Raw genomic sequence first — 27,777 nt, 5'->3', positions numbered from 1 at the left:
ATTAATTTTAGGGCATTTATTTTCTTTGGGGACCGCTTGTATGTGCTTTTTAAGCTCGCCATTTTGACTCAACAAAAGGTCGTAAACGGGCGAAATTGCTGTGCTTTTGTGCGCCCATTCTCCATTGGCGTTGAGCAAGTCTGTAACTTACGTAATAGACCTTAGGACAGCTAGTTCTGAGTACAGGGCAGTCCACTCAGGAGCGATCTTCAAAACCGGATGTCTCCCAGCATCGTCCCTCCGACGTTCTCGCCGACGCCCGGGATTCTCGCATCAGAGCGAGGTTGGGGCTACGACTTGGTATACCTGTGAGTCGTCATTTCGGAGACATACAGTTGACAATTCCAGTGAGAGTGGGTCTCCTTCCCTCGTGTGACCTGCATTCACAAGACAGGTGTTGCCAGGCCGTGGTTCACCTTGGTTCATTTGTACCGTAACACATAAGACAAGTCAACACAGCCCAGGTATGTATGATCTTGAAACGACGCTGCCCCACTTACTCGCTCTTTCTGTTCGTTCCTTTCAACACATCAATACATTCAAGCTTTTCTGTTCTAGGTTGCCCTATTATACCTGCATTGAGTAGAGGTACCGGCCCGTCAAGTAAATCCCCCTTTTAAAACCCGGCAGGACCGGTGTCTTTCTATTCACCACGCTTGCGGTTTAACATTTCTCTGTTCAGCATTCGCTGGTAAAGCTGTGCAGCTTGCGTCCAGCGGTTGAGTTTCTGAGTTCTCAGTGTAAACAACAGAACCGTGGAACACTTTCGACCCAAGCACCGGCGTCAACAACAATATGACCTTACATAAACACGACTCACGCAGTGGTTGGGAGAGAGCGTTCGTGGATGTTCTCGTTTTAATTTCATCAGAAAGGCGGGCGTATAATACATTAGCCAGTTGCTGAAATCCTCCACCGCGTGTTCTATAAACCTGCTTAGCTGTCGATGGAGTGCTGACAAAACGGGACACAGATTGACGGAGAACATTCCTAGTGGACTTAGAAGGCCCCCAGAATGCAGATTTATTTTCGACAAGAATCACCGGTTGAACATAATTTGGGTGTGAGGAGTTGAAACGAGTGTCACCTCACCGGTGTTCGCGTAGACGTCAGGAATCGGCGCCTTGCTTTGAGTAAACGTGGCAAGGCGAAGGACATCAGGTCAGTAGGTAGAGTTGATGACGTTACTGTGCAAGCGCTATTAAAGAACACGGGCGAACATTTGCTCCTGTTCCCGGCACGTAAGATTTAAGAGGTTCGGGCCCTTCGTTAGTTATTGTTCCTTGCCATTGTCACCTTATTACCTCGCTTTTGTTCTCGCCGAAATCCTCTAATCCTCATAACTTTAAAATTTCTTACGATCGGACCGTTACGGCACTTGAAACGAGACCGGTGTGTGTTTGTTGTGAGACCCTGCATGGGGCATGGTTGTCGTATATCCGCCTTGCACTGACAGTGACTTACAATTGTGAAATCAAAAAACCGGTCATTCACAATGCTCAACACCTATAGCTGTTTCCCAACGACCCACTTCCCTTAGTATGCTATAAGTGTCCCCCGAAGTATCCCCTTCCCCGCTAAGTTTGGCCGCAACGCCAAGACTATCCAATTCGCCCGCCCAGAGAGTAGTTGTGTCGAAAGACACTTGTTTGTTTCTCGACGCCGTGTTAAAATTGTTGAGGGCCGCCGGTGGACGAGATATGGCAGCCGCACCGAAACGAGGACAGGCCGAGACCAGGCGATTCAGCAATCAATGTCAACTCCCCCCCGTAACCGTCTAGCGTTGCGCAACATCCAAACACTTTTACTGGGCAAATGAATAGAAAATTATGCACAGTAGCACTATCTTTTGTTCCCGCGGGGCTTGTTTTCCCCGATCCGATTGACGCCAACTTATTCAAGATTTATTGACTCCTTGTTGAGCATCATCTCGTCGAAGTTCTCGCGAGATGACGTTTGTTATGATCGTGCCGCCGGGCGTATGTCTGGGACTCGAATGCTGACACTACTGACACTATTACCACAACTCGCACAATCGCTATTGCGTAAATAATTTGTTAAACAGCATCCTCGCCCTGTACATTTTCGTTGATCCCCGATGATTGGCAGTCAAACGGACTGAACAAAATAGCACCCTTCATTTGAGTCTTTGTCGACGCTTATGACACTTCGTGGCCCTCAAGGAAAGCGTGGAAAACAGCTTTTACCTAACTGTTATAATTGACAGCACCTGTCCACAAAAGAGTCAAGTTAACATACTTATCACTAAAAGAAGGGTAAAGTATCAATACCGGAAATAAGAATATATATATATATATTATATATATATATATATATATATATATATATATATATATATATATATATATATATATATATATACAGTATATGCATTGAGCAAAGTTTCTTCTCAACTGCTATGGAGACGTTTCTCATGTAGATATGTAGAGAGAGAGAGAGAGAGAGAGAGAGAGAGAGAGGGGGGAGGGAGAGGGGAGGGAGAGGAGGAGGGGAGAGATACGGTTTGGCTTGTAGATAATACATATAGATGCATATATATATACATGCACACACATATGTAATACATGTGTATGTATAGTTCCGTCTGATCGTAGGATGCATGAAACTCAACAGAGATATAATTACTTTTGCACTTGAAGTTATTGTCAGTGATATGTATATATATATATATATATATATATATATATATATATATATATATATATATATATATTAGCACTCACATCGACCTTTGTTGGCAGTGACTGTGTATGAACTCAACTTTAATTAATATTTCATTTTCTCGATCGTTTTTTAGCTCATATTTGGTTTTGTATATAAATACCAAAAAGAGCTTATATGATGAGTCGGTGGCGTCTGTATGTCAGTATATTTGTGGGTATGTATGTGCGGATGTATGTCCGTCACACACAAAGGCTCCTATACCGCCAAAGCTACCATCTCAGTATTTGGTGTACAGGTAGATGCAGGGGTTAAGATGTGAATTTGTTCAAATGAACATGTCAGTGTCAAAAATGTGCAAATGAGGTAAGAAAAAGGGAAATCCTGCAAATGTGCAGGAGTGATGGCATGCCAGTGACTGAAACAGGCTTGAGTCATTTCCTGTCATTATTTATGAACTGTTACATATTAACAGACCAGCTCAAACCATAGACAGTAGAGGGGGGAAGACTGTCTATGGTCCAATAAGAGGGACTAACTGTTTCTGCTATGCATGTTGCTAAAGTTGACCTCCAGTACCTAAAGTTTCAGACCTTACTTACTTTTGTCATTCTTTTTTTTTTCTGGTTTAAATATTTCTTGTTGTTTTTCTGGTTGTACTGTGCAGAAATCATTGTTATAACATCAACGTAGAATTTCCTGCACTGAACAGATAGAAACGATATTTATTGTTGATCTTTGGTACCCATACTGGTATATACCAATTCTGATCAAATTTGAGCGACACCGTGTAATTGCGGTATTTTTTTCGATGCCTTTGTGAGTGATTATCACCTACCGATTTCCGGATTTTGCAGTTGCTATGATACTATTGAAAATTAAATAATATGAATCGTTCTGTCTATCAATCCACCAGCCCATCTAGCTATTCATTTATCACTTTCACGAGTAGATATAATCTAACCATGAAATGTCAGGTGACTGGGCCCACCATCAGCATGAAAGACCCTTTTCTGCTTGCCATCGCAATAGTTTCAGGGAACTTAGGCAACAATTGTGTGTGGCGGGGCATCGCAGCTAGCTTGGTGGCCCCAGCAGTGCTTTCAGCTAACTTGAATGCCGAGCGACCCGTGTTTAGGTCTCTCTGAATTAACGTTACCTGCGATAAACAAAAACGTCCGTGTGTTTTTGTGATTGTTGAGTGGCCGCACAAAACAAGATCTGGGACCAGAACACCGGAGAATCCACGCACAACAAAAGAGCCAGGGGATCGGGTGTCTGCCAAACCTCTGAGCGGGAAACGCAACGAGTGCCACCTCCTGAGAAGAAAAAACGAAGAAATCGCTCCGGGCGGGAGGAATTGTTTTGCCGTTTAGCAGACTAATCGAAGAAAAAACGTCGCGACCTCCACTCGAGAAAATTAGGCAGCAGCCCCACTAAATTGGATTGCGTCTCTCGCAATTGGTTGAAATCCGATGTGCCAGAATGTGTGCAACTTAACAGTAAAACGTGCATGTCCAAGTCTTTGAAGTAACCGTTACAGGTAACAGTTGAAATAAAAGAAAAGGATAGAGTTTCCTTTTCTTTTCACACTTCACTGGGCTTCTCCAACTTTTATGCTAGTAGCGTCCAACTAGGTCAAAAATATGCTGAGAAAACGTTTTTTTCCTGATTGTATATCAACAGATATTCATGCCACCAAACACTTTTGACTACACTGTCACTCTTAGTGTAAGTTTCATCGCAATTTCATTATTTTTTTCGAAAATTCCTCGCCCAGGATTCAAATTGTCAACAAAGCCAGTACGTGTTTAAGTTTCGGTGTTGATGTTAACAAGTGAGTTTCAATCCTGGCTGGAGTTAATATGTCAACAAAACACACTGCATTTTGACCACAGTGCGGTGTGCTTGCAAGGGCTAATCAATTGTATTTCATAATATCAGCGGAATTCCTAGAACGAAAGGGATGGAAAATTTTGCAACTATTATAATCACAAATTACGTCTCTTTGTATTCTTGTGAGAGATTTCAACGACAAACTTGGTATGGGTCTCAGAGGGAACGGCAAACAGAAGTATTCTCGGCTATCGACGCAAAACACTTTCAAGATGATGTCAAGATAGAGAAACACCTCGTGATACTTGAACGGACAATGACGATTTCTATGGGTTGCTATTTTTTCGCCAATTTTTGTGATGATTTGAAAGCTTATTGTGTTGTTCCGCATTGTTAAACCACGTAACATGCAGAGAGAGAGGGGGGGGTTAAATTAAACACATCTTAGGGTCAGCTTACATACAGGAAAGATAAAAAAAGATGACACGATTCCTACTTTCTATCTGAAATTTATGTTAATCACGTTGATAGCTCCATTTTAGCTGTAACTTACGATGTACTGTCTGGGCTTTTTTATTCTGTTCATGAAGTGCAGTTGTCTTGTCCTACCCCCACAAGTCATCATATCGAATGTCAAGTGTACAACTCGCAGAAACAGTTAGTATTCGTGTGGAATGTCAAATGTTGTCGTTGACGACTGAATCCATACGTTAACAAAAACAGTGTATATCGGAAGGAATGCGTCGTGTTTTCCAGACTAACATCTTGGCGACATACTTTTGCCAGAACGTAGAAGAAAAAATCTCAGTTATTTCCTTCAGCAAAAATAATATATAAATAGTTTCAGAAGCGACAGCTATCGTCCCTTCAACTTTGTTCCAACAAACCAAAACTTTCAAAGTTTGTGAAAAGCACAGCGAATTACATTTTTTACATTATTTTGGGTCATTATATATTGACTTGGTATTGAAGGGTTTCTTTAATAAAAAGCTACCTCAGATTTGTCAGCTTGAAGTCTGTTTTTTTCAAAAGATGCGAGGCGCCTCCTGGAAACAACAGGGTGAAACTTTAATCCCTACGGTGATTATACCTTTGAGATGCACTCCTATTTAGTCTATCGAATTCTCAGCAATAATTTTGCTAATTCGATGCTCTTAAAATCCACTTTTGAACTAACAGAACGCTTAATGTTGTTTCGTCATGCAGATTAACCATAAATACAACCGTAGAACAGCTGATTACATGTATGCAACTTAGAGAACGCAGTTGTGTTGTATCTTCAATGTCTCATGATAACTCTTTAGCCTGTAAGCATCAAACTAGGGATGAATGTTATGTATGTATGTATGTATGTATGTATGTATGTATGTATGTATGTATGTATGTATGTATGTATGTATGTATGTATGTATGTATGTATTTACAAGCAAAGATATGTACATGCTTATCCATACATATTAACATAAACATGAATGTATTACGTATTAAGTTCACTTTTTATGGAGAGTATTTCTTCAAGTTAGGAACATCAGTGGATGCCAATTGGGAAACTTTTCTGCTGAACTTCAATACGAAAGCATCCAATCCTACATCTAACGAACAGGTTAAAGGGACAAAAACTTTAACAATATTTTCTATCTTTTCATTCTTTTAAACTAACACTACTTTTCCTGTTCTTCCACCCTCCAGTGTGTTGAGCGACAAAGCTTTAACTCTGCCAGTACAAAACTTACATAGAGCTCTTGCATAAACTTTTGTGTCTACTTACTACGCTTTGCAGAATTCATTTGTTTATTTTTTAAATTACGAAAACTGACGTATGTCGTTCCAGAAAGACGCTTTTCTTCTGATTTGTTCCTTATTTGCAAGTATGGGCAGTTTCTCAACATATTTGAATGTATTACCTTCTCTGAAATGTTATGGTTCGCCACCGAGTCGTAGCTCATTTGCATATGTCGCCAAATCCTCTTGTTGACAGTCTTTCTTAAGTTACTAGTAACATCGCGTTGAAAATGCTGAATCACTGTTCTGTGTTCAACGTCATGGAACGGTGCATACCAAGAGATATCTATCCGGCCGTGTGAAATTTTTTTCCCTATTGTTCTTTCTTCGCACTTTACGGTCCCGCGCTTTTTTTCTTCAAAGAAAGGGGGGAATGCGTGTGCGCAGCTACTACACCAATTACATGAAGAACCCACTTGAGCTTACAGACTAGGATTTCAGCAACACTCAAAAGTTATTGTCGAACCAGATTGCTGCTTTGTTATCGTCGAGAGACCATGATTTTGGTCATCAATGAGAGACAATACGGTGAGTCCGGCCAACCTGGATTCTGCAATGCTATAGAATGCTATTTAAAACGATGCCTGCTGCCTTTAGGTGTTCTGTTCCTTGTTGAAAGATGTTGGTCAACTACCTCAACAATTTGTTGCCGAATATGTTATGCCAAATTCTGCGAAGACACCGGGAAACGTGCCGCTCAAAACATGAGAAGGTAGTTTACGCGCCCAAAATGCGCGCGCGATGAAATCGAGCGTTGACGGACGAACTACTGAACACAGGTCAACAAATCGCCTTTCCGTTTATAAACGCCAGCAAATTTATGACTTAAAATACTATCCCTTAGGAAATATTTGATCTAATGGAATCAAATGCTCATTTTACAGTTTATGTTTTTGTTCAGAGATCGTAGTTTAATAAACTATTGCTGGACGACAATCGGTTGCTTCTAATGACGGAAAAAAGCGACTGAAATGAAAATAAAATAAAAAAAAGCCTGAAGATGGTGTAGGGCAAAACGCCTACCAAATGAATACAAGAAGCACCGAAATCGTTCTTTCAACGACTGCATTCTAAGCAAAAAAGCAAACATGAACCGCTATATGTTTGTATCGGCTGTTACCGTAGGAACGGCGGCGACCGCAGCGCCAGGTACGGAAAAAAAAATTGATGGGTACAGTTGATAACAAATGCCACGCCCACTTCTACAGAAAAATGTAAGTCTGTGTAAATCATGTGCAGTGAATTCTTCCACCTCGTCTATTTACGCCGTATAAGAAGCCACAAAACGCACATTTTCTAGTCCGCCAACAAATCATATTAGAAGCATTCGTCGTAATCGGGCAAATCTTTTGAAATAACCCAAGTTTTAAAGAGCTCCACCAGGCATTAATGCCTTTCAGGAATAGGACCCATGAGGGGTTATTATCGCCGACTTAACTTTCATGAAAAAAGGGGAAAGATTTGGTATTGGCCAGTCCTTATTTGGTGTGTCAGATCGCTAAGACTCGGACAAGAAGGAAACAACCGCTAAGCCGCGTTCGTTTCCGGTATCAAGTTCTCCGCCTTGCAAAGTGAGCGTAAATGCTTGCACGGGGATTTTGGTGCCTCCCCTCCCCTTCAATATCAACTTACCCGTACCGGTAAATGTTGACTTTGTGTTGGAGGTAGATAGAGTCGACTTATCGGAGTCGCTGTCTCATTCACAGCAAAGTTATGTTTTTCTAACGAACGAACTTTCTTTCTTTCTTTCTCTCTCTTTTCCAGGTTCTGGCCACAGCAGGGTGACTGCCGCCCCGTGAGGGAGTTAGTCGGATGCCTTGGTAGCTCGTGGAATGTAACCCTCCGCGGTGTGAAAAGTTGACATGTTGACGGTATTTTACAGCGAAGGCCGCGTTGCATAGCGCCGCGTACATAGCGGCGACTCTCCGGTGAAACCATGATGGACAAACAAGCCATTTCTAAAGGTGAGAACCGAGCTCCTGCATATTTAATTTTGGACACACGCACGCTTGTTGGGCTGCAAAAGTCAGTGGCTGGCTATAGACCCTCGAGAAAAATTTTCTCGAGGGTCTATGGCCAGGCTCAAGTCTTGATCGCTCGCTCATTCATGGCTCATGGCGGTTGGCTCTGCTTTTCACCAAGTAAAGGATAGCTTCACGTTATTAAAAAACCTACAACACCGAAAAACGCAACCGCTTTTTTGAGCTTGGGGGAAAAAGAAGCCGCACGGAGCATTACAATTTAGGTAGCTTTACATATCACCATGCGACTGTTAACTCTCACTGATCGTATCTTATCTTCTCCTAACGACCCTCCCCCCTACTCTAATGTTTATTTTCCCCCTCACCTGCGTGTAATTATTTCATGATAAGTTTTTCTAGGCCAAATCATTGGAACACGAAACTAAACCGCATTAAAATGTGCAGACAACTGGCCATAAAAAAGGCTATTGTTTGAAGCTAGGTGAGAAGCTCATACCGCTATGTATTGTTTGCCGCCAGTGTCAATTCTAACTTTTGCGACGATCAAACCGTAACCGCAGCCGGGATTCCCAAGTCCGTTGTTGGTCGTCCGTTGTTGGTCGTAGCCAGCCACACAGCGAGGTCCTTCGATCACTGTCCCCTGATTTGCCTCCCCCGGCACCTGCCTAGCTTATTATCGCCATTGTGCGCTAACCATGGGGAGTGAAAGGTGAGGGAATCTTTTATTCCTGCATGGAAGACGAGACAGTTTCTTTCTCGGCTGCCCCATTGAATGATGTCGTCATTTCCCATCTATACAGACCAAGATTTTTTTATGGACGTTCACACTCTGTTTTGTTCAAAGTTTACGACCTTTTGTAGGTTTACAGCCATGCTCTCTTCACTTTGTCATCGTCTGAAATTCTTCCTACTTTTGAAGATTCGTGTGCAGTCTCCTAACTTTTAACAAACTGTGTTCACCCGAAAGTGTGTAATTTCTGTTTGCCGCCAAAATGCTGTCGCTTTTGCTTTGATGTCAGAAAAAGCTCAGAGACCATACACAACCAGATGAGAATAGCGTGACTCAATGAACATTAATAAACCCTCAGACAGTCTTCTACCGTCTACGATCAAATACACTGCTGTCGTCCGTGAGCATTGACGACAACATAAAAATATTTGAGTATTCAGAGAGTGTTGACAGGCGCTGTCGGTAAAATTTGCTTCACCCATGTGATATCAGATTGTCGACATATCAAGGCATTGAACCAACTATTTCATTCGTCTTTATATAGTTTGGGCTCTATTTTCGAAGACGGTGAGACATAGGTAGCGTTTTAATATTGTTTGCAGTTGGTTTGGAGGTCATCGAAATCACGTGACCAGGCGAGAAAATTTTCTACGGTCCCCCGGATAGTGTACTGCATATCTGTTTTTCAGTCTCAGCGTACATTGACCTTTTAAACGAACTCACGCATAGTTGCGTGCAAACTTTCAGATTTCTCCGTCTTGGTTTCACTCCCTTGAATAGAGATTTTGGCCTAAGAGCCACCGAATCTGGCGGCCGCTATAGACGCCCAAGTGTATATGATGGTGCGCAATAACCAAGCGATCACGGTTTATTAATGTAGGCACTTTGAAACTCGAATAGGTGCCGCTGTGACAGTTTTCGAAGCAAGGTAGTCGCATAAATATCATCATTGCGTCAACGCAGTCACCACTTACAATTGCCTCGGCTGAACGTGGGCGGACATCCCGTATTCGTGCATTGACTCAAACCTGCGTTTACTGTCACAGTGAATTATGCCGTCCTATGTGCACACAACCCCCACCACCTCCCCCCCCCCATAAAAAAAAATGCGTTGTAGGGACTCTAAGCTACGACCATGCTGATCAAATAATCCCACATCAGAGATGACCAAAGCTGCACGTATGAATGAACAATTGTTTCTGTTTACTAGATCTTGCCCCCTGCAGCCTCCTAGAAGAAAGCCGTATTTTCAGCTATCGCCAACATTGAATACAAAGGCATGAATAGCCCATCAATTGAAATCCAGTGAATTTGACATAATGAAAAACCAAATCCGGTACATCTGAGGCATATCGAAGTGGCTTACTCGAGGTGTTGTTGTCGTTCCTCGCTGCCCGCTGGAGCAAGCCTTAAAAGCCACAGTGCTCACCTAGACAGTTGGCACGGAATCCACACCGGAATGTGCAAGTCACGTCTCCCGTGACCGCCATTTTCCCTTCACAATTTTTTTCGACAATCTGCAGAGCGTGGGGTGAAGTCCTGCATACGTGGAGAACAGCGTGCACGACATTGCGGTAATATGATGGGACTTTGCAGAAGATGCCGACCCCACTGTGCAAGCCGTCGTTTTCATTGATCGTTCGAAGTTGACACCTTCGTAAGTTTTACGGTTTAGAAGTTCACAATCTTTTTTCCAGCAAATCCTCTCAACTAAACGTTCAATGCATGGTCTGAAAAGCAATTAGATCTGCCCAAAGCTGAAGGGTCAATGGATTTGAACGCTTTTATACGAACAAAGTTGCCATTATTCCCGCCATTAGCGTACTTCGCCAGAAGTTACTTTTCTCACCTGCTGACCGAAATACGATAACTCGCTGGATGTCAAAGGTGAGCTCAAGTCCCCCTTCGTGAACATGACACGTGACTTTGATGACAAAGTTTCAGATACACACTGGAACTTGTGCGCATATCGTTTTGTGTAGTGTCGTCTGCAGGCAGGCGAGGAAGGCAAATTTCTTGTGTCCGATGAACAAGCATATTTCAGTCAGTAATAATGATATCGTTAAATTCTCACTGGAGACCAAAGTATCCGCCAAACAATGGCGATATTGTCTCTTTAAAACCCGATGCTGGCGATATCTATCTCCCTATTTTGGTAAAGGTTAATGAACAATAACCCTGCTTTTGCGTGAAATATCATTCGATTTTACGAGGGCTTCAAAGAATGGCATTGTGTGCGGATCATAATCCACTCGCCCGTATCCGAATTCATTTGTCCACTTCGAGCAATTCTCGCAGAACACTTGGCAATGACGCATGCGCAGAAATCCTGAAATATGAAAAGTCGCTGGAACTGAACTTCACGTAGATTCGTGTTATAGCGAAGCGATATTTGGGTATAACGTTCTAAGGTGTTGCGCAAACATGCCCATTATTGAAGTCACGTGATCCCTCATCTGATACCTATATATTCACCCAGCCTTTGTTCTGAAAGAGTTATAGCTTTTTTACCCTATAACTTTTGATGATTTTTTCGCTATTTATGTTTTGTATGTTGACGGTAAGTTCCTTTGTACTCTCAAAACACGTTGAAACGCTATTCAGCTAGTCAACGTGTAAAATGTTCTGTTGATGTTGGCGTTTGTATTGCTAGTCCAGATCTGAATTTTTCTGGTCAACATGAACATCAATTTGCGGTTTACGCATGCAAAGGCTGACCCGATCAGCTGAATGCTGTGTATCGCAACATGCTTTCGGCGTAGAAACTGTAATTGACAGTGAATATAAAAACAAGGAAAACTCTACCACCATAAGTGATAGACAACTTTCTTGAAGCAGTTCAGAAGAAATGTCTTCATCCCCCTAAGTTTCTCTCTGTACCTCTACACAGAAACACCGGGGGGTAAATACAGTATATTTCGAAAGCTGCTTTTCCATTTTGCGTCAAACCATCCTCTCGGTGTTCAGTGCTTCTCATCGCACACGTCTAACAAGTAGACGATAAACTCTGACCCCAGAGAACGATTCGTTTCATGCGAGCCACAGATATCTGAGACCGAGGGTTACGTACCGTTTTGAATGTTCGAGACCTCCTCAAAGATTTGATAAATAACTAATTCGGTCAATGACGCCCAGTTAATAGCCCAGACTCGGTGGCATAGTATATAATATATATATGTAGCTTATGAGCATCTCATGAACATTGCGCCGCATGCACGGGAGACGGGTCATAAGTGAATCATTAAAAGGACTGCACTTCGTCAAAACCCGGCAAACTGACGTCATTTCAGTCACGTGCAAGTTCCATACAAGTTATCGCATAAAGCGTTTTTTCCAAAGAAATTTGCATGCCTTATTTCGATTATGGATGAGTAGACATCATTTTCTGCTCCGACCTGATTTTGAAAGTGTCAGTGATAAGTGTGCTTCATAGAGCAGTGCTACAATCTCTTAGTATGTTGCAGAATATCCACATATTATATTACAGAGATTGTTAAAAATTGACGTTTAAAGGTGGTATGAAACTGGAAACTTAAGTTTCAAACTTTGATTGATCACTTCTCAAGGAATCTTCGGACTGTTCTCTCTCGTGATCAGATATATAAATCAGGAATCACCTGGTAAATTTTTGGACGAAAGAATCAAAGTCACCGCAAATTTAACAATATTTAAAATTCAAAATGGCAGCCATCGTCCATGTTAACACCGATGAGGGGAAACGTACTAAGTTAATTTAGTCTATTTATAAGAGAACTGACTGCTAACTCCCTTGACAATGAATTCACGTAAGCTTTGGTCCTTTCTACGGGGCGACCACTGAGCAATGCACTTGACCCCTTGCCTTGTGAGTCCTGATACTCTCTCACTTTCACTTCAGACGGTCAAAATAAACAAGCGTTGACATACTGCAAAAAGGTTTTATTCAAGGCAGCCACCAGAGTTATCAATAATTTTGTTCAAAATTTAAACGTTTCCCGTTAGCGGGATCTAACAGCTAGCAAGCTGTAAACACTGTTCAGACGGTTATGCTCGCGGAGGGACGCAAAATTCTTCAAGTTGAGCACAGTGACATGAAACATAGTGTTGCCAAAAGATAAGGGGTCAAAAAACCTTACAATACTGATGCTAGCCGTGCGTACATAATACGATATTTCTAGTATTTCTAATCCTGTTGAACATGACAATTTGCTGTTACATAAGAAACCGTTCGATGTCGATGACATGACGTCAATATTTTTTTGCTTCAGGGTGCTAAGGGGATTGAACATTAAATCTCACAATGTCGCAATGCGCGGATGGGGGGGGGGGGTTCTGTACTGCAAAATTCATTAAATAATTCAGCAGCTATGATAGGTTTTAGAAAAATATTTACGAAATTGACGGCCAATAGCAAGTGTGTAAATTGTAGAAAAACGTGTAGGTGAGCTTCGCAGAAATAAAAAACAAAGATAAATTGTCGTTGAATTTGTCTGAGTCTGTTAGCATCCCTTCCAAGATTTCATGGTCCAACACAAATGCACAAATTAGTGTGAGGAAAAGATTCCGACCCTGAATACTGTGATTACTCGTTTGTGTGCGAGAAACGAGTCTCGACAAATGTCGATCGTGCTCTCCAAATTATGAGCGTTCAGTGACTTAATACGTTCTTTTAAAATGTGAGTCTGGAACTTCAACATGTCTTCTGTAGAAATGTTAAATAATTCCATACAAAAACTGATGAGAATCTAAAGGGGGCTACATTGCTATTGTTTAAGCAGATAGCTCCTGTAACTTTGGGCACTATTATGATAATTTTTGTTCTGTGACAAAATTCTGTCATAGTTTGTCGTCGTGCTTTCAGTTTGCCTTGGTCCTGTCAACGCAACGGATTGTGTACAAATTGCAACAGAATTGTTGGCAAATGGCAACAGGAAGCATCGAGGAACACGCACACAGAGTAAGTTGATAAGTCTAACACTTTTTCGTTTGTGATTTGGAGTAGGACAAAAATATATTTGAAAAAGACTGAACATGACAGCGTTGAACGCATCCAAAAGTTACAGCAATTACGATTGTAAACTTGTTATATGACCGACATTCCGCTAATAACAAGTTGTTGGGGTTTTTTTCCGAATGAGCTGGTAAATGTGAAATCTCAAGCAGTTTGATAAAATGCGTCGCCCAGCAAACATTGCCAAGACCCTCAACAAGCAACCCCTTCTGTTCATTAAATAAATTTGACCTTGAGATGCGATCTACCTTAATTTAATGTCGTCCTCTCACTTTTGAGAAAAGTCGTACAATCTCCTTTCGGAATGACAACTTTTGAAAGAGAAGACAAGGTTCTAGTTCAACTACAGCCGCCCAAGACTATCATCTCATTGAAATAATGTTATCATTGCTTTACTTGAATATTAAACATCGATTGAAGATTGGTCTCTCCTACAGTACGAGAAACTTGAGTAATCGAAATTCTGTGTAATTATATGTATATATATATATATATATATATATATATATATATATATATATATATATATATATATATATATATATATATATATATATAATTATATGTATGTATATATATATATATATATATATATATATATATATATATATATATATATATATATATATACACACACACACACACATTCGTCGCGATGTTTACTAACAATAAGAAGGCAATGACCGACAACATCATGAGGGGGCAGTAACCGACACTTTTTTGATGATAAATACATCGCCAAAAGACAATACTTTTTATTCAAACATTTCCCGGACGTACAACCATAAACACCTGGAGGCTCTAAAGTGACTACAGCTATCGGATTTTCGCGGCGGACACTGGTAGGGAGATCGTGTTCTCTCCGACCAAGTCAAAAGTAATAGAAATACGTGAACTGATTAGTTGGTTATAAATTCAACACCGCGGCCGTGACTTCTGTCTTGGGCCGCTTAGCGCCTTTCCTGTGATAGCGCCCTCGAAAGACAGCCATAAACTAAACCATAAGCATGTCTTTGTAGGCAGAGCGAGTTCGAATATATGCCATAATACTTGGTTTGTAATGCCCAAACAAGTGACGGATAAACACGTAGGAAGCACTATGCATGGACCTGGGGTTCTCTTTTAGCGGCAACTCGCTGGCTAAAACCTATCACACAACCAATCTTGGAAAACAATGTGAGCTGTTGACTTGCGGTTACTGATAAAGACCGGCCACAGTGTTCGATCAGTCGAACTATACTGCATCGTTCACATTGTATACAGCGCCCAGGGTGATACAGAATCGCTCATACAAGTGTTATATCTACCCACTAATACTCTACTGGGGTGACATGGAAGGAGAGAAAGAGGGTTCAGTTGTGTTTGTTCATTAAAAGATTGCAAAAAATTCACCCATACCAAAGTGCACGGTAGAAGTATGCCGCAAATGATTTTGTTGATCTTGTTCGGTCGGTCGGACAGCTGGTTAGTTTTTGTTGGCTCCTAATAACGCTCCTATCATATTCACAGTCTTAATAGGTTCCACAATAAGGATCTTAACTATCTGAGATTTTGATCCCTGTCGGTATGCGAACGCCGAACTCATTCCGACCTCGCCCTTTTCTACCGGGCACCGGGTGAGCTAGCTCAGGAGGCCTGATCTGCACATTTGGTCACGTGGTTGTGGAAATTCGATCACGTGGTCTGGATCAGAAACCCCTCTTGCATCTCAGTGGCAACTTTTGATCGCAATGATCATCTCTACCTTATCTGAATTCGCGAGAGATTTGGTTTTGGTATCGCTCACCGTCCGTGTTTTGTCAAAACGTGTGCATGCAAGGAAAGTTTCTAAAATGTCAGGAGTAGAAATGTAAACTTATAATAGGGTAAGATTTTCTCCCCGCATTTTGATTGTTTTTACTTGCACAATTAACGATGTACGCAAGGTTTGAGCCCTCGGCGTGTTAATCCCACGCGCAGACGATATTTCCCTCCGTGTTTTTCTTTCCCGCAATGATGGGGGCATTGTCCTGGGACGGAAATCTTAAACCGCCGAGCCTTTTTTTTTGTTCAGTAATTACCAAGAGGAAGTTACGGAGTATTACCGTTGTGCAGCGGTAGCTGAAGCCAAGGGGCGATTGAGAAACTAAACACTACTTGCTCTCTGTCTCTCTCTCTCTCTACGCTTGCTGGATAGGGGTCAACCGAGAACTAGCACGAACCCAGTGCCAGAGTTCGACTGGGAAGGTCATTTTCAACACGGGAGTCCAGAAGACGTGGTCTGTTAATTTCCCTGCATCGTTTTGTTGTTGTGTTTTTTTGCGGTGACACACGGTAACCCGCCGCGGTGATTTGAAGGAGGTATGTTCAGAACCACCGTTGCCGGGAAAGGTGACAGCCGTGAACGGAAGCGCCTTCTGCACAGACTTCTTACGTTCCACCTGCAATTCCTCTGTGGGTCTGGTAAGTTTAATGAATGTGGTGTTTCAGATGGACATTTTTGGCTCTGACTTTAATAAGTTCCAATGCGGGCCAGCCGCACTTTCTCTAGCAAGGAAAGTGGTATACTTAACTGCTGTGACTTAAATAATCGGACACCAGGGGAGAGCATTTCGGTAATTATCTGGGGCAGCCACTGAAACATATTGGAACGGAGACGCACATCTGTGTACAGTGAAGTGTAGAGCACTTTTATGGCCTCCAAGACAGCTCACTTTCTCTGCGTTCAGTTAGTTTGGGTAATATCCTCGTTCGCGAGCATGTCATTGGTGCTGTGCACCCTGTGCTTCAGCACAGCCCGCGTGACTGCGCTTACAAAATTCTTCTCTCAGGGAAGGCGCCTCGCATAAAGCTTGATGATATTTTCATTGAACAGGGAGCAATTTTTTTGTGCGATAGCATGTGCGGACGTGGAGGTATGCATTCAGGACGCCCCTGTAAGGTATGTGAGTCTTGGTTCACACGGTTCCGTGGGTGCCACATAGTCAACCCAGCTCGGCGTTAAAATATAGTCATAATTGGCCCTTCGGACTATCGTATGGACACCTCTACGTCGCTCATCTTACCCTAATGTCGCGATAGGAGATTGTGTTGCACACGGCAGCTGCATGATCGATGTTAATAACCCGCAGCCAAGGTCCTCCGTGTGACAAGAGAAGTCTGCTCGAAAATGAACGAATGAATGATGTTGTTGTCTTTGCAGGTAATAACCTTTGTCCACAAAGGTCGACGTGTCGGGGGAAAGCGCGACCTACAACCATCAGAGCCTTTTCTGAATACTCCCATTCTCTTCGCTCTTTGTGAGTCACAATGGTGGGCAGAGAATGCGCCATTTAAGCTAATCAAAGCATTTCAACATCCCTCTGTCATCACAACTTCCGGTTCATTGCTCGCCAGTGTTCGAGTATTTGCCAGCATCTTGAGTAGATCATAAGCTTACACTACAAATACCAGCGTACTCTCACACACACACCGCCGCGATCCCCCCCCCCCCCCCCCCATTTCACTTGTGCGCCACTGCGATGCAAAAGTGTGATGATATTCGTTTTGTGCCACCAACGTGATAAACATATCTAATAGCCAATGAAACTGTAATTGTTTAGGCCGGTTGCCCCTTGCACTAGCCAAATGTCCCCGATGATTCAGTGAGTCTGACAGATTTATTATATACATACAATGCAACTGCAACAAATAAAAAAATGTAAAAACGCCAGTTCACATCCGGATAGCGCAAACTTATCAACCCCAATTATTCTTAGTGAACCTTGTAGTATCTTTTCCGAGTAATTATATAAATTTTCCGGTTTACGTGTCCCCTCGCAGTTTTACTGACATCGTCACCTCACAACTTTGCTGAGGTGACCCTGTCCTGGAGGTCTATTGTGGCGAAAAAATAACACAATCAACCGACGGCGCGTGCCCCCTACTAATATTTTTCCTTGCAAGCGTTCAGCGAAAGAGACATATGTGCTCAATTTTTGGCAACGATAGTCCCGCAGCAGCACGATTGAAAAAAATGGCGGGCTGACACGGCGGGGTTTTAATAATTACGAAAGTCCACCATGGAAGCAGAGTGGAGTACTTAATAGACAATCACGATGCAGTCAGCGTAATTTATTTTATAAGTAGAGAACAGTTTAGAAAAGTCAACTCAAGACTCCCAGCTCGAACGTCGCTGCATTTTGCGCTGTAGTCGTTGAACCCGTCGACAATAAAAGTTTATTGTACAAATTAAACGATATGGAAAGGTCACCGCCGCATATCCGTTCGGTCAAGGTTACTTCTGTTTGTGTCCCAGTCTTCGATAGTGGCCTGTGCAAAGACCAGAGCCAATGACCCCGTAACGAGCAGTACAATGCTCACCATTGTTGTCGGGTCTCTTATGTTCTTGGGTAAACGTAGAATTTTTTTCTGTACAGTAAGTGTATTGCATGCCCTCATATCGTTCATATTGCGGCGATATACTCACTGGATCTTCAAAATGCATGCTAAGAAAGGTTGGCGGCGAGAATTAATTAAGAATACTGACTTCGGGGAACGGCCGCACAGAATGTGTATGATGATGAAAGCTGCAACATTTGTCAATATTTCTGTTATAAACAGCGAATTCAATATTTTTGGTTTTTTGATTTTTGTTTGTTTTATTTTAAACCACGAGCGAAACGATGTTTTAGTCAATAACAGCCTCCAATTTAGACTAGCCTGTGAGTAGAGTCGCTGTAGTGTTTGCACAATATTGTGGACTTTTCTATTTTATCAAAGGGACAATCACGGTAATGGATTTTTTTAATCGTTTATTGATGCTTCTTTCCTAGTTTTTAAGAAACCGTTTGTTCAACAGCAACTGCTGGTTTGTAGTTTGTGTCTCTCCCGGGAATATCAGAATACGCAGCATTGTTGTCAAATTCTGATTTCTCCATTTCAGCATGTGTTGGCAGAGACCAGGTAAAAATCAACTGCCAAAGATATTTAAAATGATGTCTTGTAAACAGGTGTTTTTCCCTTACACAAATTGGAGTATTTCTTTTTCGGAAATACACACCTTTACCACGCAGGTCAGTGTGTAGTTTAATTCAGAGTAACGGAACTACAGCATGGCGGAGTAATACAATCATGAGTTGTGAGTCGTAAAGTTTCGGGCATTTTGAAAAAGACAATTTCAAAATTATGCAAATTCCTTTAATTTGCATTCTCACGGTATTATATTGTCTCACAACTAGACAACCTAAAATCAGCCGTGCAGGTTGGGCCTGGGACTAAAAATGTAGGCACGACCTTTCATGTGTGAATTTATTAAGGGGCGAGATGGTATTTGCACCACATTTATTTTCAATTTGTCTAGCGTGAACTCGGCCTAACGAGTTGGGACACATTCACATTTTTGGGCTTACCATAATGTGGCCTTTTAACCTACCACTCGGTTTTTTCCAGTACACCGCATGTTTGAACACATGTTGGATACGGTGCGGTATCATAATGAAAAGAAAATTGTAACGGTCTTTCTCCTGCATGTTTGACAGCTTTTAGTTTAATTTCTTCTGAAAATGTGCTTTAGTCACGATCGCTATGCCTATGTTTAGAGTCTTTTTTTTGCTGCGAGATCACTCACTCCGGACGTTTGACTTTCAACAGGCTCCTAATTCGCCACGTGACCTGAATTTTTTTGCGGCGGAAATCATTCAACGTGCCGTAATATATTTATGAACTCTTTTTTGATAGAAGCTGCGGGTCAACCACCTTCGATCTCCTGGGCTGTGGGACTGGTATGTCATAAATAACGCCAAGTTCATTCGAACAACCGCGCGGTTTACAGCATGGCTCTCCTGTAAACGGCCGTAAATATCCTTCGGTAGGGTGTCACAATATTGACACTAGAGATTGATGTGTACCCCGGGCACGGCCAATGATTGGTCGAACCCAACTGTCTCCATTGGTGAAATGTGTGAAGACATGGGGGGACATAGCCAGCCAACGCTGTGGACGGCGAATTTTGAAAAGTTTATGGGTACTTGACATCGCGACTGTACGAAATAATTAAACCGTCTATGGAACTTTGTGAAATGGCTTTGGTTGCTACTGAGTACATAGATCGGTATGAGGATCATTGACATTGAAGTTGAATATAAATATATAAATATATATTCAAATTATAATATAAGATCGACATTACATTTGATTATATATATATATATATATATAATATATATATATATATATATATATATATATATATATAAATTACTTCAAGTATTGTTTCTTAAGTTTCATGCATTCTGGAATCTTCAGACACAAGATTGTTCTGTCTGAAGATTGCAGGATGCATTAAAAAAACTTGAGTAACAGATATTATTACTTTGCACTTGAAGTAATTTGTGATATATATATATATATATATATATATATATATATATATATATATATATATATATATATTAAACGACAGGGAAACGAAGACATATAGATATTAAGCACTTTATTTGCAAACTGAATCATATTCTTCGTTGTTATGGTCACCAACATCGGTCATTGACAAATTAAGACATATTGACATTTATTAAGTGTCAGCATCTTATCCTCCTATCCTCACCTTTTCGGCTTTCTACTCTCTCATCTCCTTTCCCGGAGCGAGCTTGAGAAGCGAAATTTTTGCCGATATACTGTCCTGGATCGATCAAATATCTGTTGAGAAAGCGTGCCCAATCAATGGCCAATTTATTAGGTTTCTCGCTCTGTGATAGAAAACAGACAGCAAGCTGTAGAATGTGTTTAAAACAAGCATTCATGACGCCTGGGCCCACACCCCTTTATACATCCCTGGCAACCATCCAGACTCAACTCCCCAGCGTCTCGCCATTGTGGCAAGTACAACGACCGGTTTACGTGTTCCCTGACTCGAAAGTTAACTGCGCCACGTTGGGACAAAATACACATTTTGTTGAACCGATACAATTATAGGAAGTACTGACGGCAAACTCTGCCCTAGAAAGGTGACCTCGGAAGCTATTCTTTAATTAGATATTTCTATTTCTGTGAATTTGTTTATTTTTGCGCCGTGTGAAATGTTATTTCCTGTTCTCAGAATGTTCGCCCGTTAAAAACGTTATTAAACAGTCCGTACGCACGTGTTTTCTGGAGAACGATGAGTTATATCCCAAGGTTAAGAAGATAAAGTTGTGATTGAAACAGTATTTTCATGAAGGTCAAGGTGACTCTGACAGAATACGGAGCAAATTTAAAAATCTTGTGCCCAATTTGTCTCTAAACAAAGGCCCCTTCGTGCGGCATAGAATCAAGTGCGCAGAACTGTGAATTTTCTCAACGGAAACGCTGCGCGGAGTAAAATAATATTTGTACAAAATGATTTCAGGCAGACAAAATTTATAGCTTAATTTATGAAAATCTACGTCATATTTTCACCCATACGTAACCTACACATCTGTTTCACTTGTTTCGCAAGGCCTACCCTCGGTCTCAGTCGATCATGCAATTTTAGAATGGGCTGATTTGCAGTGGTACTGACGACCCTAGACATAAAACAAATCTCTAGTGTAAGCTATTTTGTCATTTTAGGTCTCTCAAATGGCAGGCGCGAACCGAAAGAGACCAGAGTACTTTAAAGACAGAACCTTAGCCCTTTTACCTCATGTAACCTACTTAAAAACTGAATGGCACAGACAATGCCTATCCTATCACACCACCACAGCGAAACTCAAATAAGAGATGAGATGAGTTTGACCTTGGCAATGATGAGTGCGCCAAAAAAGAAGAGGGCGCTCTTCAGAGAGTTTCTCCGGAGTAAATCAAACTAAAGAGGGCAAGAAAGAAAACGTACTTTTGAAATGTCCGTGCGGGAGATAGTTCTTTTGTGTGTGTAGTTCAAGGCGTATTGTACGCTTTTTGACTCTGCGCAGTTTCAAGATTTAGATTTAGAACAATTTACGATAGTCTATTGTTATGCCTCTATAAAACGTCAGCAGATCATTACGAGTTATAAAAAATCGGACCTCATGTTCGTAATGGCAAGTCCTGTCATCACTCACGCCATTTTTGTTCTATAATTTGATAAATTCTATGTAAAAACGGGACAAAAGGTTAAAACAAATCGTTTTGCAAGCGATTTTTGCTCTCTAATTGTGAATGTCTCTTGGCGGATTTTTTTCCCTGAATTTTTTATCGTCTGCTGACATCCCTCGTCATTTACGTTACCGAGCAAAAATATTAGCTTTAAAATTGACGTTTACATGAAAGCGTGACACGGGCCTTTTTTATATTTCAATGGAACATAAAGCACACGGCAGTGTTTTTTGGAGTTTTTGGGGGTTTTTTTATTTTTTTGTTTGTTTGTTTGTTTTTTTTTAATCCTAAAATCACCCTTCGAACGCAGTCTACACATTTGATTTCATAAGCGTGTAGCATCGAGGCACTGTTTTGCAAACAGCACATTCGCATGTACGAAGACCCCGTGACATATATGTCGTTTGTTTTGTTTTGTTTTGTTTTGCTCAAGGTTTATTCTCATACTTGGTACGTCTTGATATCATGCGTGTACATGATAACATATTTCACGAGCGAGTTGGCGTAAATAGCCTACAAAAGTGACCGTGACGGTTTTAGGAACACTGTCTCAATGTTAGTGAAATTGTACAGGTGTTTTCTTTGGCAACCATTCTTGCTAACGCAAATCCACTGGACATGATTCAGAACAAAGTAATTACAAATCGTCCCATCATCATCATCCCAAAACCACAGAGATCTATGCTGCCTCTAGCGAAACGACTCGGATACTTATAAAGGCCGTAGTATTTACAACTGTCATCGCACCATTCTCAGTATTTTTGTTCCACGTATCAGATTTCTTGGTAAAGAATGTTGAAATATCTAGTACTGGGTTCGTCGACTCGTCGTGTACATATACGCGAGGTGCACAGTTTACAGCCCACCAGTGAATGTTCGGAATTCATCTCTTGTAAACATGTTAAAGATGTATATCCTACATTGACAAGCCAAAACGGGGTATATGCGCGTGCTCGAGAAAGTGATCCAACAATTTTATTTGATGACCGGAACATACACAAAAAATGTCATGTAAAGGCCCAATAGCTGTAACTTTTTTGATGTTTTTTTTTTCATTTTTTTAATGTCAACTAGTTTCTTCTTCTACTCCCCAAAGCATGTTGAACCACTTACTATTTTGCTTGTCAACACAGCGTCTTTAAATGTACAATCAACTGTAATTGTTTACATGTGATTTCTAGTCCGGACCAGAATTCCTTGTCAACAATAACAATGCAGTCTACACAGGTAGAGGCCGTGTTGACAATCTGAATACTGTGCATCTTAACATGCTTTGGAGAGTAGAGCGAAAAACTTTCGTTGACGTTCAAACACAACTAGGGGAAATGATCAAAAATTCCGACTAATGGTCCTTTAATCTTTCTTTACTGTTGACGATACAAACCAAGAGGTGAGTATTTATAGTGTTACGCGCATATTCCCAACAGCTTTAGTGGCATAGTGGCACATCAAAAGGCAGAAATCTGGTGATGTTGATCAGCTATCCACTTTGCCTTATCTTCTTTACCCATTGGTATAAAGTTTATTTTGAATTTATCAACTGACGATGAAGCAGCTGTTCGTTTTGTTGCCGAAATTTTCAGAGTGACATTTCTACACGACTCGGGGACTGACACGAAACGGGTTGGCGCACAGATGTAGCCATCTGCGTTTGGTTATAATCTGTCATACCCGCAGCATATTATCGCCAGTGTGACGAAACCCAACAGGCAACCGCGTTATGCTGACGCTGATACAAGTAATTACATACATCCATGGCGACAAATTATTAACATGCACATACGCCTGTCATATTCTTGATGCCCGCGGTAAAAGTTTTATGTCGGTCTCGGTGCACTTTCACCTCTTACCGCCGAAAAGGGAAAAAAGACCAAAAAAATGCAAAGTTTGTGTCGCCGTTCAGAATTTCACCCCCGGTGAAAGAATGATGGGAAGGATTCCTTCTTCGACATGTATATTTGTATGTCTGTTCGTCGTGGTTGGCAGTAGTGCACAGCGTGAGCTATTTCAACTCGCACACAGGGTCAAAGGTCAAAATCAAACGAGAGTTTGGCATATTTTGCCTGAGAATATTTACACAGAACATCGGGCATTGCGGAAATTTATTAGCTTTGGGCGAAGTATCTCCAGAAACACTGAAGACGCCGTCGTTTTTCATTTTTTTCACCCGATGATGTGTGTTCCCTGCACAAAATCTAGACGTAGTTCGGCCCATGCCAGCAATCCGTCTTTCAAATATAAGACCAATAATGATGCAACGGCCCATCATTTTCTTAAACATCACACACAAGACATGTAACACTGAATTATGCGTGGCCGTACCACATTCATCATATTACCATAAGCATAACATGAATTTGATGATGGTATACGGGATGGATATGATTATAAAGTGTGAGTTTGACGACGTCACTGAAAAACAAGTGGCGTGAGTCGCGATTGCGTGCCTCTTCTTTCCCAATCAACTACACTCGTGCGTCTAATACCTAATATTTTCGTGTAAATGACATCCTCTAACAACGTGATACTTGCATCAGCGTGTTTGTCCGCCTACTGTACCTTCTAGAGTTTTGCTACTTTATTTTTTCTCGGCGCCCTGTTGACTGATATCCATTCATGACGCACGGGAGAATATGTAATATAAGATTTTGGATGGATCGAATGAAAGTTTACCCAGAAATGATATGCCTTCAAAAATAATCATATGGGAGAGTGAAATAGTGCGCTTTGGTGGCGGCTTCTATGTAGAGGAGGGGGTCGCTTCATGGTTGACAGGGCACCCCCCCCCCCTCCTCATCGAAGCCTCAGCAAACTCGGCCGTCTAGGTATTTAAAGCTAGCATAGCTGATGAGGTAAATCCGTGGTTACTGGTTTCAACCAATACAGTTCTTGTATTATATTGTTTTCTTCTTCTCACGTTTCACAGGACCGATGATACGATCACCTCGCTCACAGACAGCGGACACTGGTACCAGCCGGGACACGGCGAACAGCAGCATGTCTGACGCGGCGGTCAGAACACGCATCGCCGCCGATCTGAGCCCGAGGAGTTGCCCGGACTACAACGTCAAGTGCGGCTCTGAGAGGAGGGAGGCGGCTGCCCCCGCTCGGAGCTCGAACAAGGGCCAAGACAGCGCGGCGTCCAGCAAACAGCGGAGGAAATCGCATGAGAAAATGGGCACACGTATGGCCGTACCACAGCCAAGCAGTGCCGAGAGATTCAGCGAGGCGGAAAATGGAAAAGCTGCTAGAGAGAACTGCACACCGGGCCAGTTGCAAGCCATCGTCACACCTAGTGACGCCGAATGTGTTACGACCAGGAGGTCTGGGATGACGAACTGTCTCAGTAGGGAACTTCGGAAAAGTCACCCAGTCACATCGGGAGCCGGCCAGAATGAAGCCAAGGAGAAGAGACACGCGGGTCGTGTTCTGAAGGCAGCTCATTCTTGTCCGGCTCTGACTGACCTGAGTGATCTAAAGCTGGACTGTAATTCGAGTAAAAACTCAATCAGTCGTGCTGCAAAACAGACTTCTAAAATAGATCAGGTAACGAAGCCTGCGCAAGCCCTGGGTCGCCATCTTGGCAAGCTACATCGAACGTCAAGTAATATTTCCAGATACACGATTGCGGGGTCACTGCCTTCCGAACAGTTGCCACAGAGTAGACCACCGAAACCGCCATCGTGGCAGAACTTCGTACGCGAGAACAACCAAAGCAAACCGGAGGGGCCCGCCTCCTCCGGTCCCAACGCAGGTGACCCGAACTCCAACGGACTGAGGTGCGCGTATTGCAAAGAGCAGTACTCCTGTTGCCATGGCAACGAGCAGCGGCGGGTTCCCCCGAAGATACGCCGGACTCGGAGTCTGCTTACGATCGACGAGCGCGACCTGCCCGAGACCGAGCTTGTGATCAGCCTGTCGGAGACCAAGCCCATGGAGTTCAACCTGAAACAGTCGGTGCACGACGACCGCATTTACCTTCGAGAGAACGACGTGCGCTGCCGAAAGTGGCTGGAGACCGTGCAGGAGTCGGACATCAAACCGCACGAGATGGAGACCGAAGTCACGTGCGAGGTGGAGATGGACGAAGATAAACTTGAACACTGGCATGACCAATGTCCGTCGACGGCCGGGGACTCTTCTGACGGCGATACGTCGACTGACTTGTCGACGGACGAATCGGATGACGACTGAGAGTGCCTTCGTGGCTTTGACGTACTTTCCGTGATCTCTTGTGATTTTCGTCACTCCACTGGGAAACTTATGTAAACCCACAAAAACCACAATGACATTTTGTACTTTCAGGTTACATTGATATGTGAAACTGGCAGTACTTTTTTTACGTGGCACACAAATGTTACAGTTTAATTTATTGACATGTATGATCCAAGAGGATGCCCATGCATGCATCCATCGTTCAAAATATTCTGCGTTATTTTTAACTTTTTAAAGATCGCAGATCAGATACAGTGCGCCCCCACTCATATAGAATTACGCCCAGGATAATAGAACTCGCTGGCCTTTGTTGAATGGTCTCGCGATGTGACAGTGTTCGTTGCCGGCAGGGTCAGAGCTGGTCACCGAAGCTACATTGTTATCCAGCCCGCTCTCTCGAAAAAGTCACCCTTTTGTTCTCTAAAAGATCACCAAATTCCGTTCAGGAAACAAAAAGCCGTCTGGCCAAAAGAGCCAAGGCCGACGCTGTCGCTGTAAGAAGGTGGCAACTCACTCGCACGGTTCAAAAAAAGGTCGGCCTGAGTTTATAGATGTGATCCCACTGAAGCGAAGATGTATGACCTGCTTATTGAACTAATCAAAAATATCTAACCTTCATCGTATTATATAGTCAACACATTGCGTTGGTTGTGTATGATGGTGTATCACTAACAGACCGGCAGGACAGTGGTTGACACCACAGATTTGTTGCCTTTTTCAACATCGAGTAAGCAAAACGGTGTCGATTTACAGTTTCTTGAAAGGCGAAAAAATGTCGAAATTTTTGGGATTAGAATTTAGTGCGACGCTTTTTGCCCCGTTTGGACGTAAATCGTGAGCTCCGGGTGACGCGCCGGACTGGCGGCGCATACCGTATACGTGTCGAGCTTATTTTGCTGGCTATTACCGCGGATCGATCACATTGTTTCCAAAGTTCTGTTGAAAGTGTGTTCACGAATTCATACATGTACTAGAAATACTGCCAAGTTTGTTTGGTCGTTCTGGCTCTCTGTGTTTGCCCCCGAGGACCATTTTTCATTACGTTGGGTATTCTGATATACTTTTTTTCAGTTTACATGACATTTAAGAGTTTGTCTTCTTTTGTATGTGTTTGGAAGTTGGGTGTAAGGGGTTTACATATGCAATATGAAACGGTGTAAGCCAACTTGCAGACGACAGACATATATCATGCAATTTTTTTGTGAGAGAGTCTTTATTTACCGTCAAAAGTGCAATTTTTTGAAGGATAGTGCTTTCTAGTGTGTGCTCACAAAGTATAACCTTCGCAGAGAATTTCAAATCGTAAAATCTCATACTCCTTACATCTTTTGACAAATTATGAATAGAGTCAGAAGTGCAGAGAGAGACGCATTTGTCAAGTACCAGCCGTGATTCACAAGTGGAAAGCATAATTAGATGAGAAGCTATGTATAGCGCCACCAACGACAAGAGTTATCTTCAGGTATTTCGTTGCGATTTGTACACTAGTAAAAGTGAATTCTGCTTAA

The 27,777-nt window shown here is 42.2% G+C and overlaps 2 protein-coding genes across 11 annotated transcripts in view; one reads left to right on the top strand and one right to left on the bottom strand.

Annotated features, from left to right (window-relative positions):
* LOC139120295 (hematopoietically-expressed homeobox protein hhex-like) overlaps positions 1–745 on the bottom strand; it is a 54,731-nt gene extending 53,986 nt beyond the window's left edge. The window contains exon 1 of the mRNA XM_070684615.1: positions 152–745. The gene's annotated coding sequence lies outside the window, so the exon portion shown is untranslated. The remainder of the gene's footprint in view (positions 1–151) is intronic.
* On the top strand, positions 316–27,777 carry LOC139120293 (uncharacterized). 10 transcript variants are annotated; one of them, XM_070684602.1, is made up of 4 exons: positions 316–464; positions 8,065–8,264; positions 16,179–16,444; positions 24,981–27,777. In XM_070684602.1, exons 3-4 carry the CDS (start codon positions 16,345–16,347, stop codon positions 26,246–26,248), a joined length of 1,368 nt encoding a protein of 455 aa, XP_070540703.1. In that variant the 5' UTR covers positions 316–464; positions 8,065–8,264; positions 16,179–16,344; the 3' UTR covers positions 26,249–27,777. The 10 variants fall into 10 exon arrangements, with proteins under 10 accessions (XP_070540703.1, XP_070540706.1, XP_070540707.1 ...); XM_070684603.1 differs by lacking the exon at positions 316–464 and adding an exon at positions 719–1,161; XM_070684605.1 differs by lacking the exon at positions 16,179–16,444.

The sequence above is a fragment of the Ptychodera flava genome, chromosome 20 (assembly GCF_041260155.1).
Source record: "Ptychodera flava strain L36383 chromosome 20, AS_Pfla_20210202, whole genome shotgun sequence".
Taxonomy (NCBI): Eukaryota; Metazoa; Hemichordata; class Enteropneusta; family Ptychoderidae; genus Ptychodera; species Ptychodera flava.
Note: the sequence above shows the minus strand (reverse complement) of the source record. Positions and strands in the feature narration are given on the sequence as shown.

Bases quoted from the DNA above. Each gene is read 5' to 3' on its own strand.
- LOC139120293 (XM_070684602.1), top strand. From the start codon at position 16,345: ATGTTCAGAACCACCGTTGCCGGGAAAGGTGACAGCCGTGAACGGAAG. The intron at 16,445-24,980 runs GTAAGTTTAATG...CACGTTTCACAG, and splicing joins GCAATTCCTCTGTGGGTCTG to GACCGATGATACGATCACCT.